Source organism: Anopheles nili, chromosome 2 (assembly GCF_943737925.1).
Source record: "Anopheles nili chromosome 2, idAnoNiliSN_F5_01, whole genome shotgun sequence".
NCBI lineage: Eukaryota > Metazoa > Arthropoda > Insecta > Diptera > Culicidae > Anopheles > Anopheles nili.
The window spans coordinates 4,731,439-4,748,444 of record NC_071291.1 but is presented as its reverse complement, the minus strand read 5'-3'; the positions used below and the strand labels follow the sequence as shown (position 1 = coordinate 4,748,444).

Below are 17,006 nucleotides of genomic sequence, written 5' to 3'. Positions count from 1 at the left end.
CCCTATCACCACCGCTGCCGCGAAGTGCTGGCACATTACGCACAGACGGAACAGGTGCTGCTGGGTTTCAGTCAAGCACAGCACCGAGCGCCGAGTAAGAGCCTTCGTTGGCTGTTTTTTTTTAATTCTCGCCTTACGCATCCCGCTACACTCGGACACGCAACTACAATCACACCCACCCGTCGATGACGAGAACGCGCCACGACGAAATGCGTTACCGCACGATGCAATCGCCCACGGATCTGATGCTGATTGACGGATTTCGGAGGCTGATTTAGCTGATTTTACCAGCAGCTCCTATTTCGTTCGAATGTACGATTTCTCACGACCTCCTTGCTTCTGAGCACTTTTACGCGTTCTCTCTCACTCTCGCCTATTGTTATGGCATTCGTTTTCACACATGCACGCACATGGTAACGTCTGGGTCCGTGTCGAGTGACATGGATGCTGTCAGATCGGGCGCTAACTGCAACGGATGGTTATAGTGCTCTGTTCAATACTCTCCCGCATGCAACTACAGCGGGGAGCGACGCAATATTTATGATATTAAGAGCTAAGCAGATTGTTTCAAGTATTACCACGCAAACAAATTCATTCGGATATCAGGAATAAATACACCAGAATGCGTTTTCGCGATTCGGTTGTTTCGCTCCGCTAGGATCGTGTTGAGCATATTAATTTTCACTAGATCAGAAGAATCAATGGGATCAATGGGTTTGGAATGTTCACTTAAATAATGTTTCTCCTGACAGGAACGTGCAACATATACAAGCGAGTACAATATACATATAGAAGACATTTATCAAACTAAATTACTTTTCTCTGCTAGTTTTATAGGCGATTTCCAGGGCAGTTGTTATGACATTCATATCATTTTCAATAGTTTTTGCCCAGTTTTCGACGTCTCCGATTTCCTGGTAAAGGAAAAACAAGCCAATATCGAAGTAAGAATTACATATAAGGAAAAGCTAACTAACCTTCAAGGAGCCATTAAAATTCTCTATCAATGCAAGCCATTGGGACGTCTGTTTAGCGAAGTTCGTGGCACCAACATGCAGCTGTTTGGCTTCTGCATCCAAGCGTTTCTGGTTCAGATACGCCTGGGCAACACTAGCGAGAGAAAGAACCCAAAAATGGATAAAAGTGTTATAAAATGAACATAGGTATTGCTATTTGCTTCGAAGACAACATACCCAACGTTGAGATGATCAACCAGGTTTTGTGTGAGCTCATTTGCAGACATGATTGCTTCCTTCCGACGGCGCTCTAGATAAAAAAATAGGAATCAGTTCAAGCTCCTATACTTGCCATTTTTTCGATCTACCTTGATCTTCCTTTTTTGCAGCTTGTTTGGCTTGGTGGTCCTTTATCATTGCCGACAACATAGTTGTGCTGTTTTTCCGATCTGCTGCTAATAGAGCCCTCTTTTTGATACTTCAAAAATTATTCTACCTTTGTTTACAAACATGCACCCTTTTGACAACGTAGTATCAATGGAGGGATACACGTGCGATGTCACCGAAATAGACTATAGTTTTTCATCTAGATACGATTAAGCGCAAATGAAAAGCTCTAAGCATATAAAGCAGCAAATCAAAATATTGGCGCAAATTTTAACATGCTCGATTAACAAAGCGCAAAATGATACACTTCGTTACTGGTACGTTAATTTTGCTTGGCAAAACACAGTTTATTTCTTTTTACCATAAATAAACCTACTTTCTTATTCAGTGAAGTAGACATTGCTTATCATACTTTCAATCGGTGTTCACGTTGAGGGCATTGGCATGTTTTTACTTGATTTATGGACTGTTTACAGCAATTACTGACCTTTCGGCGGATGTACGTAATCCAGCGGTTTTGCTTGAATTATAATTATTAACGCTTCAGCACGATTTTAGTTGCATTTTCAAATCACCCCTTCGCTATCCTTCCTAGGTTCGTCTATAAAAAATTCCTTTGATTTGTATTTCGTTCCTGATTACGCTTATTCTATTTGTTTTATTTGTTTTGTCTCATATCTCGTGGAATTGCAGATTTTGTTCGATAATTTCTTTTTAATACACTCTTTTTATCCGTTAACTATCATTTATGTAGGGCTACACGCGAACGAAACATATGAATTTAGCCCAGCTGACAAAGCGTACTTAACCGATGTGAGGCATGCAGTGAGCAAAAGGAATTTATTTTTTTCCAATATCAAGTACTTTTGTTCAATTTGTATGTGTCCATATGCAATTTGTTTTTATGTTTGTTCTTATTGACTCGTGTTCTCTTGGTAAAGAGCTTAAAATTCCTATGAACGTGGAAATTGGAAACTCACCCACTGGTTATCGTTGAACTTAAAATCAATTACTTTAGTAGGTCACCGAGACGACTAATAAAATAAGAATGAAAGGAAAACAGGCAATTGATCTACAAATTCAATAGTTTCAGTATCACACAACAAAAGCAACTTTCGTTCCATCGATCCCAGAGGAACCGTTTCCAACATTAACAGATAGAAACGGATTTCTGCTGATCGAAACAATAAATCACCCATTCATTCCGAATCTTCCAAATCAAGTCGCAAACGCACATACGCACACATTCACATGCACACATTGACCACGGACACACAACGCAAATAGGATCCTTCGTTACAGTTCTCTCACTATCAGCCTTCGTCCTTCGTTTCGGAAGGACTACTTAACATCGGGGTATGTGGGCAGTTCCACAATTTCGATTCTATCGTTCACCTTGAACGACGGAAACAGACCAACCTGATTGGTGCGGATGTTTTTTCCTTTCGAATATCCGTTCCAGTGGTTGCCGGCGACACCGACTAAGTCGCCCGGTCGAAGCTGAATTTCATCGTGACTCTTCGGATCGTGCGGCAGAACGACCTCGCGATTGTGCGAGTTCTGCCCGCCGTAATAGTAGATGTCATCCAACGAGCGGAATCGTCCTGACGCGTCCGGGTACATGCTCTGCATGATTTCGTAAGCTACACGACACACCTGTGAGCTAAATGTGCACACGAGATAGTCACTCAGAGAGAGCAGGTGTATGTCCAGGATGATTCCATTCAGCGACGAATCAGTGTACCGCGTAGAGACGGCTGCCATTTTGGCCACGTTTGCATCACCGACCACCTCGTAGTGAGGATATTTGTTTTTCGTTTCTTCAATTACCTAAAACCAAAAAATTGCAATCACGTCAAACAATTGTATCCAGCGTTCGAATCCGAAAACAGATCTTGCTCCATGCCTTACCTTCGGGTCATCACTTGCTACAAACACGCGCCGTTTGTCAACTTTTTCAGTCAGTTCAAGCTGATTATAATAGTCATCTACGGCAGTCATGTACTCGTCTATACCGTGAAACGCTGCTTCGGTGCCTACTTTGTCCGTGCGTCGTACATGCACTCTGCAAGCAAAACGACACCATTACCAAATGCGCAAATGGTTGAGATGGTTTAGTTTACCCAACAATTGGTTTTTTAAAACCGAGCCGCTCGATGCCATTTTCTAGCATTTGCCTCGTTTCACCGGTCGGCTTCAGTAGGTACTTGAGAAACTGTCCGATCCACCACACGATGGGATCACCGTGTAGCTTCATCAAGCGCGGGGCCAAATCCGCCGGAATCGCCAGGGGCAGATACGGGGGCCGCGGGTTCAAAGAGTCGATGATGGGCAGAGTGAGAACCTGGGTGTTTGCCTGTCCCGGCCAGCTGGCATGAGATGCGCCGTTCGAGTCCACACACGTGTCCGAGATCGGTTGGAAGACCTCCTCCCAGCCGGCTTTGTGGTAACGCCAACCCTTCGATTTCAGTATCAGCGTGCGCTCAGTCGCGTACGCCATAATGAAGCAATACACGACATGATGCAGCTGGCAACCGTAACCGCAGCCTTTGTTCAGTCGGCAGAGCAACTTCCGTGCCGTGGAGCAATTCTCCGGGTTTTGGAGGTGTGTCAGACGCTTCTGAACCAGCTCGCTAAGATCGGCCGCTTCTCGATGGCGCCAGCCCTCGTAGCCATCGGCAACACGCGTCCGCTCAATATCGGTCAGAAGGGATCGTTTGTGTTCCACTGCCAGGGAGAGGAATGCGTTCAGAGGTTTCACCAGCTCCGGCGCAGAACGTTGCGCCTGTTTCTGCACCTTCGTCACTTCAGATTGCAGAAAGTTCCACAGCTCCTCTGTGTTCGTTTTGACACGCCTCCGGAGCTGTTCGTACTCGAGTGACGGACTGCTTCGCGGGCGCCCTAACGCAAACCCGTCTTGGTCGAGTTTGTTACCTAGCTCGTCAATGAAGTGTTGCTTCCGATCCGCCGACGCCCCGGCTTCGGCCAAATACTCGTCGACCAACATTCGCAGTTCGTGGTCTATCTGTTTCGAGTGTTCTAGTTGCTGGACTGCCTTATCGAGCCGCTTGAGCGAATCATCGTCTTCACCGATCGAGCTGCCGGCCGCAGTGGTATTCAGCTTCGAGTAGAATATTAGCACAAATAGAACCCACACGAACAGGAAGGGCACTAGCACACGGGCCCACGGTTTCAGCCCCATTAGCTGCCGGATAATCATGTTTGCTGGAATGTATTTCGTCGCTTGTTCAGTCGATCTGTTCGCCAACAGTATGCACTAGACACATCTGAATCCTTTATCGACTGCGGCAACCCTGCCTCGAGCCACTTGTCGGACAGGTTTAGGAAGGCGTTTGTTATGGGAGATAATGCTCGCCTAATCAACCACGGTGACGTGGAGGGCACGCATTAGTTGTTCTGTCCGTTGCGGTGTTATTCTTCCTTCGTCAGCTCTACGTACCAGAGTTAGAATCCTTGCGACGAGTTGTTAGAATCGTATTTTTCCATCTCATGCAAACACCGCGGTTCAGTCGTATGTTTATAAATTAACGCAGTACGCAAGCCCATCGCCTGTAATTTCACAACTAGAAGGAGGTGTACCATGTATCACCTCAACACTGCGGGTTGCTACGATCCTATGCTTTCTGGCACGACTCTGGTAGTTCTGCTAGTTGCATCCCACGTTCGCATACTAGCGTTGAGTTTTTTTTTCTGCCGTTGGCCTCCACGCTTTTGATGATCCGTATGATGAGCATCCGTATTAAACCATCCCGCGCACTTTCACACCCTTACGAATAACGTCCACCAGCAACGCGCTAACCGGACACGGGGGATGCGCTTTCATTCATTGACCCGATGGAGGCAAATGCTGGCAACCTTTTGTCACGCAAATTTCCGCTATGTTTTTGCGGAGGTGGATTAGCGATTGCTGTGTGACGGGGCAACCCCGTGTCGCGGGTGGTTTGTTTTGATAATGAACAATCGTAAAGGCGATGCGGTGCGGTGAAAACAAATACGAACACAGTTTGCTAGACCACCACCACCCGTTTCCCTTGGGTGCCTGCAGTAAAGCACTGTGCAAGATGTAAATAATTAACTATTCCATTTACGGTACGTGCCACCGACCGCGGATGGTAAAAATACGCACGATTCCAGCCACAGTGTACACCGATTTAGATTCTCCACAGAGCTTTGACAATCGGATCAAACCGCCACGAGATTAACGAGACAGAAAAGACAACGTGCGTTTATTACTGCGAGTCGGGTTAGGGTTGAACAATCGGACTCGAAACATAATTCTATGTGCGTTGTTTTCTATCTCGCAAAATAATGCGTATTTTCCCTTGCCTAAAGCCATCGTCTATGATATTTGAATAAATATGACCCAGAATATAAAGAAACACCAACAAGCCAGCCTCGTAGGGTGAAATAAATAAAATGCTTTATTCAGCCATTAGAAGGAGCAATCGGCTGTTGCCTTGATGGCAAAGGAGATTTCGTACACGCCAGCAGCCGGGTTCGCTTTTACTTGCCACAGCATCCACCCGATTTTTCCTTGCATCCACCGGTAGCACAGGCACACTTGCAATCTGCAGCACAGGGCTTTCCGCTACCACATCCGCCGGCGCATTTGCAATCTGCGAACGAAAGCGTGTTCCGTTAGGTTATCGACCGGCCTGCAATGGTAGCACGAAAGCAAAACCCATCACCTGAGAAATCTACTTACCATTTCCGCAACACTTGCAAGGCATCTTTTCGCTTCTTCCACACGCTGGGACCACTCGGATACGAATGAGAAAATCAACACCTTCTTTGGCAGTTATCTATGCTCTCTTGATGTGGCAACGCCCGCTCGACACTGCTCGCGAAATCCTAATACGATCAACAACAACAAAAAAGCTACTATGCTCACTCTCTTCGCTTGACGCAAAAGTCTACGAGATTGAACCAGACGAGTACATACTTTTATACTCCCCCAGTCGCCCGGTCGGAGCAGCAATTGAGCCGTTTGAAAAGCGTCGTGCTCGCGTGCACTTCCGCACCGGTTGCAATTGGCGCGTTGTGAAACGGAGACAGCGTGCGATAAACAGCGAGACAGTGACAACAAAAGAGTGTCGTGTGCAAACAGCGTTTAAATCATGTATTTGTTAGGTGATTTTCCCCGCCACTCCCTGCGCTCCACCGGTTGCCACCGGTGACATTAGTTTGTCCTCGGTTTATCGCTGATGCCACCGTCTCGCGAAATGGTGACGCGAACAAACGCGACGTAGCTATTTCTACCATGATATGCGCCAAAGCCGTTGGCCCCAAATCCCCCTTTTATGGTACAATTTTATGCTACCGAGAACAATTGATTTTTTTTTCTCGTATATTCACGCCTCGTAAACACTAAACCAAAAGCACGCATAAAAGACACGTGTAGAAGCATTTCAGCATGTATCTTATCACTTGCAGCCAAGCGAAAACGAAACAAAAAAAACCGGTCAACGACGCCATCGACACTTGACTCATTGAGTTCGCGGTTTGCACTCAACACCAACGTATTATTGTGTCCGCACGTCAACAAGGTGAATTGTGCGTGGCCATACGCGAGAATCAAAAGCGCAGATGTTGCACACGGTGTATTGGAATGGTTGAGGATATAAGCAGGGTGTGTGGGAACCAGAAGGCACAATCTATCAAACGGCAAACTATCCTAACGAACATTGTTCCCACGAGTGCTAAGTGAGAAAACAGTGTGCTTCGCGACATTAGCGGTTAAAAACCAACCACAAAATCGATACAAGATGCCCTGCAAAACGTGTGTTGCTGGTGAGTAAATCAAAGCGCAAGCTTCCTGTGATTAATTTCATGCTTCATACTAAATCCATTGGTTCATCGGCACATTTTTGATCGATTTTTTTTTCTAGATTGCAAGTGCACCAGCTCGAGTTGTGGTAGTGGATGTGGCTGCGAGTCACGTTGTACCTGCCCATGCAAGGATGGCGCCAAAGAGGGCTGTTGCAAGTAAAATCGCACACAGAAGGACGTACCACCCTTTTTAATGAGCTGTACTCCGCACCACGCAACCCCATTCGGATGAGAAGAATTGATCATCATTAGGCAGACCCATGTTTTCATACACATTAAGTACATTTTGTATTACCACTGCACAAAGTCACTCGCAGTGGAACGACACTTTTTTTTAAATTATATACACCACATAAAAAGAACATAGAAAGAGAGTCAAAATATACACCGCACGGGTATGGAATAATGTAAATGCTGTAATTGTTAAAAGCACGAATGTGAAAACATTAACAAAGAGTGTTCCACAACAGAATGATGATCATTTCAGGATCCTTTTCATTCGCTTTGAGAGCGAGGTTCTCCCAACCCGCACACCCTAAGAGATTTTTGAGGAGAATTTCGTAGATTACTGTTTTGGCGGCAACGGTGCGGGTGAGGGTTGCTGTGCTAACGGCGGAAGAGGAGGCCACTGAACATTGTTGAAGTTGTACGATGGATAGAGCGGAACATAGGGTTTGGTACCGATTGCATTCGTATCCGAATCGTCGGTTATAACTACTGCGGCAGCGTTCATCGCTTCCTCGTAAGTCGGTGGAGCTACAAAAGGAGACAGTGGAAGCATGAGCTTCTTTCCCAACATTCCCTGGTTCTAGGGTAATCTACTTACGCAGATACTCTGGCGGGAGTGTGCCTTCGCGTTCGATACCTCCAGTTCTCTCCGTGCCCGTAGAAGAAGTTGGCAGCTGATCCTGCACGGTACCGAAACTAAATCCGACATTTCCACTAGTGGATGCTACTGCACCTGCAGGGTTGCTTGGTGGTTGATAGGACAGTAGAGGGATCGTTCCGATGGTCAGCGGGATCTCTAGTACCGGATCCATTCCGCACCCTTCTACTCGTACGGTCATGTGCAACCGGTAGGATACGTTGATAAGATTCAGACCGGCACACGTTGGTGCTACAGTCGGTACCACTAACCGCTGTTCGTACTTCCGCTGCGTTTCACCGGCAACACCTTCTCCGATGTGCTTCACGACGGTGTGCACTTCCTGGCGCGTTTTCTTTTCCGGAAACTCCACGTTGTACGTCACCTCCTGCAGCAGCTTCATGTTTACACCCTCAATCATGCGCGAGGATTGGTTGTTCAGGTCAATCGTTAGTGGAATGGCCTGACCGGGCACATACCCAGTGCAGGGAACGGTCACGCGTACAAACAGAGGTTTCGTGCGCCACAATCCACAACAGAATACGCGGGCATCTTCCATCCGGGCTGGCATGCGAATCGCAGGTGAGACCGTGTTCAGATCGAGCGGTTTAATGACGGTGAAGCCAACCTTGTACGTCAAGTTGAACTTCCAGGGCCGATCCATAACCACCTGGGCTGTATAGCGGCATTGTCCATACGAACCCTCGAAAGATGTCGGCAAGTTAGCGGGCAGGTCGCAAGCAAATTCGTAAACGTGCTCTCCGGCAGGCAGTTCTGTCGTAGTTCCTAGCAACGATGAGTAGCAACAAAATATAGCAATTGGGAGTTTTCACACTTAACTGGTTCACCCCTCCAAATGCCACGAAAACTCCGGATTAAGCTGAACCAACTCAACTTAAGGAAGGTTTTAAATACATCATGTTGATATAGATCACCAATGATTGCAAGGAATAATAAAAAAGGGGATTTCCTTGATCACACGTGTTCTTGAAATCACGTGTAGAAAGCACACGTGTCATATATGTAGAAATAAACATTGGTTATGTCAACCGTTACATCATTTTTTTTAAACGGTAGCGAGCCACCGCATTGCGCATGCAGCGCCCTCTGTTGGGAAAAAAGGCAACGATCGTTTGATCGCCCCGCATTCATCTGCACCATTTAACGAACAGCAAACGGGAGCAGCAAAAAAAATCCCCATGAAAACGCTTACATTAGAGGCTTACCACCCTGCTGCGACGGGACCAGCACCTTTACCGATGACAAGTGATCGCGTTTGGCGGAAAAGTACACCGTTCGGCGCCGTCTGCCCTGGCCGCGCTTCTGAGACCACTGCACATTGGTGTAACCGACGATCCGGAGACTGATTTCTGCGATGTGGAAAGTTGGAGATAAACAACAGAAAAAAAATACACACATTCAAAACCAACAGCGAACCAGTTTGCGTGATCGCGGTTGCCACAAACAACCAACGACGATCGTATCGTCGCGGTGAAGGTTGGGTGGCGTAAGCGATGGAGCAACAACAAGAAGAAAAAAAACCGCGATCACTAAATCATTATGCGCATTCTTTAAACAAGGCAAAATGGCGCACCATTAAACTTTTTCGGCTCCGTTAGCTTTAGCTGGACGTTCCCGGTCAGCCGCTGACCGCTGAGAAACGTCCCGTGAGTGCTGTTGGTGAAACGGATATCACATTGCACGCCCATGGTCGCGTTCGCTCGTGTTAGGGATCACAACACACACGCACCAAAAGCACGCCACTTCGGTCGGTCTCACGATCGTCGCGTTCGCGACGGTGTCAGTTAGTAACTGACGCGGTTTAGTAGACCGCGTGGAACGTGAAGCTGCGCTTTTCGAGGTGTGGTGGGAGTGTGACGTCATGTGGCCTTCGTGCAGTGCCACTCCACGCGCCAAAGCCGATACGAGTCACATAAACCAAGAGATATGACAACGATCCGGTCCCGCACTCGACGTGGTATTGGTGGAGCTGCGGATTGCGCTGGTCTGATTTCGTGATTTGAACGGCCGAATTCACCATCCACCGATGTATGCGTAGCGTGCGTGCGTTCGTACGTAATTCCACCATCGGTCCATTGTCTTAAAACCACCCAAATGGTGGGGAGGGAGATCGGACTTCACGATCAACCCCTAGTTTTGTGATTGCGGTTGATGTTGAACGCGCGCTTCCATCCGCCAAACCATAGAGATCCACCGCTCTGCCGATCACTCTCCCTTGTTGCCTTGAAGACATCCGTAGTCCTCGCCGGTCGCCTGAGGTCGTGAGAGTTTCTGACGGGTGGCCATGCCGACATCACATATCAGCAGATTTCCACTTGTTGAAGGGCGGTTCGGTCTGTGGGTCCGTATCATCGGTAAAGGGTTTTTGTTTATGTGGCACCGCCCATACGGCGCCTGTTTTACCGATGTTTACTCTTCTTCGTTTATTCGAAACATTTTGCCCGGATTGCGGAATGAGAAAAAAAACGCATTCGTGGCGTCTGAGGCATGCGGATAAATACGCAAGCGCCGATCAGTGTATGCGTACAAAATTGGAACTTTATGACATGCATGCTATGATGAGTTGTTAATGGATACATTTTTTTTTTCAAACTACTTAAAAATCCATTCGTGTATTATTACCTAACGCCTAGCGTGACAGAGATGACCAGGAAGAATTCTCGTATGAATCATGCATTAAAAATGTGCGACAACTATGGTACACTGCTACCGCAAATCAAAAGTCCTAAGAGAGCGTGTAATGAGTCACTCGCACTCCATAGCCACCGGTGTGGGTGAAAACAATTTCCCATTCCCGTACTGGAACACTTCAAAACCAACTGACAATTCTGCACCCGCACGTTGTCCCTAGGTTCGAACGGAATGCCGATGCACACTGCCCGCAAACGGTGGCGTCTGAGTCCATGGCCGCACATGGCACCGATTGATGTGGTGTCAATCTACTTATCTTATCAACATCCATTAGAAAATCGACGAACTCGCGTGTAGATAAACCTTCCAGCAAAAAGGCCATGGTTTCCCAGGGAGTAACACGCGATCTCGTCCGGCAGTACGATTAGAGTCGCGTAGGTGTTCAGCCACCAGGACACCAGGCACGATAGTTGTTTGCATTTTTTTTCTCTCTCTCAGTCTCTTACTCCATCCCTGCCTTCGAGGAAGCTTCTCCACCAAGTAGCATGCCGGAAGCTAGCGTGTGTCAGATACGGTTTGATAATAACCCTTGCGGTGTTTACTTCCCCGGGCAGAACCTGTCCGGCCACGTCGAGCTGCGCGTACTGGAAACGTTCAAAGTTAAAGGTAGGTCATGCCTGTTGAGAAGGTCAAGCGATGCGTGAATCATCCGCCATCTTGCTTCCTTGCATGGCAGGTGTCAGCCTGCAGATTAAAGGATTCGCCGAGGTCAAGTGGTCGGAAAGCAGCGGTACTGGAAAATCCCGCCGAACGGTGTACTACCATGGGCGGCAGGACTACATCAACACCGTCACGTACCTGCAGGGTTCACCGGAAGGTACCGCGTTCGATATTGCACCCGGAACGCATACGTACCGATTCGGTTGTCAGTTGCCCACCAACCTGCCCACCTCGTTCGAGGGTCAGCATGGCCACATACGGTACACGGTCCGGGTGGTGCTTCATCGCCCGTGGAAGATAGACCCGACGTATAAGGTCGGCTTTACGGTGCTACGCCACGTGAATCTTAACGAGAATGCGCTCTCGCTGTCGGTACCATGCAAGCTCGAGATCCAGAAGGTGTTCTGCTGTGGTCCTTGCGCCTCCGAACCACTGTACATTTCCGCACAGATACCGATCAGTGGGTACGTGCCCGGTCAAACGATTGCGGTACACATCGAGGCATCCAACCGCAGTCGAAGGCGGGTGCAGGAGTTCAGCACGAAGCTGGTGAAGAACGTGTGCTACATTAGCCAAACACCGTATAGTCGCGTAAAAATGGTGCCGGAAGTTGTGGCGGAGGTACGCTGTCAAGGAGTAGCCGCCGGTGATCAGGGTACCTGGGATCAGCATATACCGATACCGGCCCTTCCCTCGACCAGTAGTCAGTGCCAGGTGCTGACGCTCGGGTATGAGGTGGAGGTGGAGGGAAAGATACCGGGACCAAACATCAATCCACGAATTCGCATTCCGATAACTCTCGGTACGGTTCCGCTGGCGGCACATGCGATTCCGACGATGGGCATAATGAACCATCAACTGCAAGCATTTCCCGTACCGTCGGTGTCAGCTCAGGCCGTTGCAGAAGCATCAGCACCACCGATACCGTACGATCAACTCAAACCGAATGCCGACCAACTGCGTAAGGACTGGTCCAACTCGAGACTAGCATTTATTATGGGAGTTTTAAGTAAGTTTTTTTTTTCATTTGTTCACTCTAATCACTTCAGCACCACCTACGTACGAAGAAGCCGTTGGAGCAACTCCAGCCAACATTCTCGAGGAAGGCGAAGAAAATACGGGCAGCAATCGTTTCACGCCACAGTACATGGTTTATCGTTTCAACGAGTAGAAACTGTGGAAGTTGTACTTATCACTGGAGCTACTGTGACCAAACAAATAATGTCCATGTTTCAATGTTAATAAAATATTAAGTATTTACGTTCTAAAAATAAAAGCTATAATTATTTTTCTGCAGAACTTATATATCGAGTTTACAATAAACCAATAAACCCGAACAATAAACCCGAAAGAACACTCTTCACGAGATATCATAGCAGAGTTTCTAGAATTTGTAGCATATCGCATTCTTTGGGCTCGATCAACACCCGAGAAATGTCAAATTTATATCAGTAAAAATGGCACATCCAACCACGAGCTAACCTAGTATGCATGAACATCATAAACTTTGGTGTAGAGTGGGGCATTTACTTGACTTTTGCCCAGTTGACATTCAGAACGCCAACGACAACAATACCGACCTTTGATATGACTAATCTTGCGTTGCCGGAGTAAAGACTACAAACATAGTGTAGGGTTGTTTTTTCGTATACTAAAGAATCGCCTTTCAAACATTGACAATGCCACAGTCGCACGAGTGTGAAATACGTTTCGAAGACAATCCGAGCGCCGTTTATTTTCCCGGGCAGGCTCTGTCGGGTCACGTCAAGTTGCGCATACTTGAATCGTTCAAAGTTACGGGTAGTGCATTACACCAGCGATGGAATTGAATAACATAAAAAAACTTATACAAGCTCGTTTTTCTGACAGGTATAAGCCTCCATCTTAAAGGATTCGCCGAAGTCCATTGGTCGGAGACTTCTGGTTCGGGCAAAAATCGCAACACGACTCACTACCGTGGGCGACAGGACTACATCAACACCGTCACGTTCCTTCAGGGTTCACACGACAGCGGCTCATTTGATCTTGTTCCTGGAACTCAGAGCCACCCTTTTTGCTATCAGCTTCCCGTTAATCTACCCAGCTCATACGAGGGCAAACACGGACACATTCGGTATGCCTTAAAAGTGGTGCTTCATCGCCCCTGGAAGATTGATTCGAAGTACAAGGTCGTCTTTAACGTACAATGTCTCGTGAATCTCAATGAGAATGCGATCGCACTAGCAGTGCCGTGCAAAATGGAAATCCAGAAGATATTCTGCTGTTGGCCATGCGCTTCGAAACCACTGTATATTTCGGTCCAAATACCGTTTAGTGGATATGTGGCCGGTCAGATGATAGCGGTACACATTGAGGCTTCCAACCGAAGCGGAAGGAAAGTGCTTGGGTTCAGTACGAAGCTGGAAAGGATCGTATCCTATATTAGCCAGACCCCGCGCACTCGCGTGAAGCGCATAAATGAAACCGTGGCAATAGCATGTGGCCAAGGAGTGGCAGCTGGTGGACAGGGATCCTGGGATCACCATTTGCGCGTGCCAGCCATCCCTCCTACGTGTAACCAAAGCCAGCTTCTGACGGTCGGATACCAACTGGTGGTAGAAGGGAATGTTTCGGGACCGAGCATCAATCCAAGCATTACCATTCCGATAACTATCGGCACGGTTGCACTTGTCGCGAATGGCATGTCTGCAATGGATTCGAATCACGACCAGTTGCAGCAGTATCCTGTATCGATGGGCCCAATAGCAACTGCTCCGGTCCTACAGGAACAATCTGCATCTTTACTTCCATACCCATCGACACCCTTCTTTCCTTACGGCGACCCAGAACCAATTGCACCACCTAGCGTTCCGGAGGAACTACTCCGTAAGGACAACTGAGACACACCCTGCTGCTGGCATAGTCGTTATGGGTAATTAATCGTTTTCATTTATCTTTTTACAGCACCTCCAACATACGAAGAAGCAGTTTCAGCCCCTTCATTCAACTTCTAGAAACAATTTTCTAGGAGAGCACAACGAGCAGCTCCCACCCCATGACATGGGTAATAATTAGAGGACAAATAATGAAGATCTATACAATCTCCATCAAGTTATTATACATACAGTGCCTACAAGTAAGCGGTGTTTGTACGCTTTAAACGTTAAATTTCGGTGCCTAACATTACGCATTTACAAATATACCTCAAAGGTGAATGAAGCCGGTAGGCTTAAAATGTCGTGAAAATGTTCATCTTCAATGTTTATGATAATAAAGTGTTGCTTTTTAATATGGCATCGACCAGTTATTCAAAAAAAATCGCTACTGTTGTTTTTTTGCATTTTTTTTTTTTCACAAAAAGATTGACCAGTTGGAAATTTATTAGGGCTTATGTTCAACGTTTTATAACAACGTCGTATGCAAATAATGCATCATTCTATGAGCCTGCCTACTATGGAGCCCATTTTCACCACATGCGCCAGAACAACGTGCTATCAGGCATTGGCAACACTGCCTAGTCAAATACACAGGACGAGTGAGCGATTCATCGGGGAAATGTTTTGCGAGAGCACTCGCGCGCGCGCCAGAGAGAAAAAAGGAAATGTTTCAGAGAGCGAATGGAAGGACTCTTTTTTTGTTGGTCGTAGAGCAAACAAACCCCCTTGCGCGACGCCCCAAAATCAGAAACATCCTTGGACGATTTACGTCAAACTCGGCAATACCCGCCCGGTTTATCGAGTGGTGAGTGTGTGAAAAGAAACCACTACCCAGTCCCAAGGACGGTGCGGCGGCATCGCTCAACATGTTTCAAGTGTTTTAGATGAAAGTGCAGAAGAACTGCGATGGAAATGGCATGGGTGAATGCTGCATGCACCACGGTTTCTGTTTCGCTGTAGCCTGAGTGCGGTGTTTAAAATCAAGTTCCTAAAATCCTCAGATAACACACAGGTAAGCGCAATCGATACAATGGGGTGGAGTGTGCAGGAATTTGAGTAACACGTTGCCCGCAATCGAATCGAATCGCGAATCGGTGATATCATGGTGGGAATCCCTTTTTTTCACGGCCCAGATCCTTTGGCTGACGGAAGAGCAGCGTAAAACCTGAACCATCGTCCTGAGGGCTATGAGCCGTACGGCGACAACGGAGAAAAAATGCCCGACCCGGAGTGTCACATACGATTCGATAACAATCCTTATGGCGTGTATCTAGCCGGGCAAATTCTCGCCGGTCAGGTGGAGCTCCGTCTAACGGAGGTACTGAACGTAGTAGGTTAGTTAGAGTGCCATTTTTTTTCACTGTTCACTGCTAAAAGTCACGCCTGGTCTCGCATTTATCTTCCCTATTAAAGGCGTGAGTCTACGCCTAGATGGGCTCACCGAAATCGAGTGGTCCGAAGAAATCGAGTCGGCTGCCGGTCAGCCCGGTCGTAAAACGACCCGTTACTACGGCCAGCAGACTCTTCTTAACTCGACCAGCTTCCTATGCGGTTCGTCCGTTGGGCCGGTGCGTGACCTGGCAATCGGAACGCATACGTATCATTTTTCCTGTGAGCTTCCAGCCCACCTACCAACCTCATTCGAGGGATACCACGCCCGCATCCGCTACACGGCCAAGGTGTCCTTGCACAGGACGAAAGCACGCACCGATCCAATCGGTCAAACTAGCTTCACCGTGCTTCGGCATCTGAATCTGAACGAACACGCTGCCGTACTGGTGCTCCCAACAAAGAGTGAACTGACGAAGGTGTTCTGCTGCGGACCGTGCTCTTCCGAGCCACTATACATATCGGCCCAAATTCCCCGCTGCGGGTACATACCGGGCCAAACGATTGTGATCAAGATCGATGCCGTAAATCGGAGCCGTACAAGGGTGATCGAGTTCCGCATCAAGCTGATCCAGAAGCTGTGTTACGCCAGCCAACATCCGACGGTCGAGAACCGCTCAGACGCGCTGGTAGTTGCGGAATCGCGTTGTTCAGGTGTTACCTCGGGTGAGGTGGTGAAGCATCAGCAGAATCTGCTCATTCCGGCTCTGCCCCCTACCTACACTGATGGATCGCCCGTGTTTAGCATCAACTACGAGCTGGAGGTCGAGGCACGTGTTACCGGACCCAACATAAGTCCGAGGCTCGCCATGCCCATAACGATCGGGACGATAGCGCTGGAAGCATCGATGCCGAAGGAAAAACTAAAGCCATTGACCAAACCATCGTGGGATCCATTTAGTAAGAAAATGGGCCGATCAACGTGCCTGAATAAATAATAGTTCCAGTTCATTTCAATTTCATGGTGAATTACTCTCCCCGGCACAGGTTCACAGCACACGGACATAATAGGTACACGGATTCCGCTCACTAATATCGCTCGACGCTCACAGGCTGGTCTAGAGGACATTCCGAATGGTTCGAGCAACGTGCGACTTCACTACATTGTACACCGGAAAAGCGATGAGATGTGCGAAGAGAACTGAACGTGAGAACACAAAAATAAGAGGGCAAGGGCTGATAACAAATCGATCAGCGCCCTGATTAAGGTTGCTTGCTATTTACACGTAACAGTATATTATAATTTAATTTTTGAATTAGTGTCGCTGAACA

At 47.6% G+C, this 17,006-nt stretch overlaps 6 protein-coding genes across 6 annotated transcripts; 3 read left to right on the top strand and 3 right to left on the bottom strand.

Moving 5' to 3' along the window:
* Positions 1–660: 660 nt before the first annotated feature.
* LOC128732207 (biogenesis of lysosome-related organelles complex 1 subunit 1) lies at positions 661–1,385 on the bottom strand. The gene is made up of 4 exons (XM_053825378.1): positions 1,325–1,385; positions 1,194–1,266; positions 978–1,110; positions 661–914 (listed from the first exon to the last, which is right to left on the bottom strand). The coding sequence occupies exons 1-4, from the start codon at positions 1,383–1,385 to the stop codon at positions 813–815; spliced, it is 369 nt and encodes a 122-aa protein (XP_053681353.1). The 3' UTR covers positions 661–812.
* Positions 1,386–1,665: 280 nt separating this feature from the next.
* Positions 1,666–4,563, bottom strand: LOC128730490 (alpha-(1,6)-fucosyltransferase). The gene is made up of 3 exons (XM_053823541.1): positions 3,467–4,563; positions 3,255–3,408; positions 1,666–3,173 (listed from the first exon to the last, which is right to left on the bottom strand). The coding sequence occupies exons 1-3, from the start codon at positions 4,561–4,563 to the stop codon at positions 2,685–2,687; spliced, it is 1,740 nt and encodes a 579-aa protein (XP_053679516.1). The 3' UTR covers positions 1,666–2,684.
* A 2,905-nt stretch (positions 4,564–7,468) lies between these two features.
* On the bottom strand, positions 7,469–9,767 carry LOC128730435 (arrestin domain-containing protein 2-like). The gene is made up of 4 exons (XM_053823481.1): positions 9,653–9,767; positions 9,285–9,428; positions 8,020–8,844; positions 7,469–7,949 (listed from the first exon to the last, which is right to left on the bottom strand). The coding sequence occupies exons 1-4, from the start codon at positions 9,765–9,767 to the stop codon at positions 7,759–7,761; spliced, it is 1,275 nt and encodes a 424-aa protein (XP_053679456.1). The 3' UTR covers positions 7,469–7,758.
* A 1,460-nt stretch (positions 9,768–11,227) lies between these two features.
* On the top strand, positions 11,228–12,601 carry LOC128720160 (arrestin domain-containing protein 3-like). The gene is made up of 3 exons (XM_053813814.1): positions 11,228–11,376; positions 11,447–12,391; positions 12,480–12,601. The coding sequence occupies exons 1-3, from the start codon at positions 11,256–11,258 to the stop codon at positions 12,599–12,601; spliced, it is 1,188 nt and encodes a 395-aa protein (XP_053669789.1). The 5' UTR covers positions 11,228–11,255.
* A 411-nt stretch (positions 12,602–13,012) lies between these two features.
* Positions 13,013–14,716, top strand: LOC128731930 (arrestin domain-containing protein 3-like). The gene is made up of 3 exons (XM_053825088.1): positions 13,013–13,230; positions 13,300–14,295; positions 14,374–14,716. The coding sequence occupies exons 1-3, from the start codon at positions 13,110–13,112 to the stop codon at positions 14,421–14,423; spliced, it is 1,167 nt and encodes a 388-aa protein (XP_053681063.1). The 5' UTR covers positions 13,013–13,109; the 3' UTR covers positions 14,424–14,716.
* An 845-nt stretch (positions 14,717–15,561) lies between these two features.
* LOC128721590 (arrestin domain-containing protein 3-like) lies at positions 15,562–16,879 on the top strand. The gene is made up of 3 exons (XM_053815358.1): positions 15,562–15,679; positions 15,759–16,634; positions 16,722–16,879. The coding sequence occupies exons 1-3, from the start codon at positions 15,562–15,564 to the stop codon at positions 16,877–16,879; spliced, it is 1,152 nt and encodes a 383-aa protein (XP_053671333.1).
* Positions 16,880–17,006: the final 127 nt, after the last annotated feature.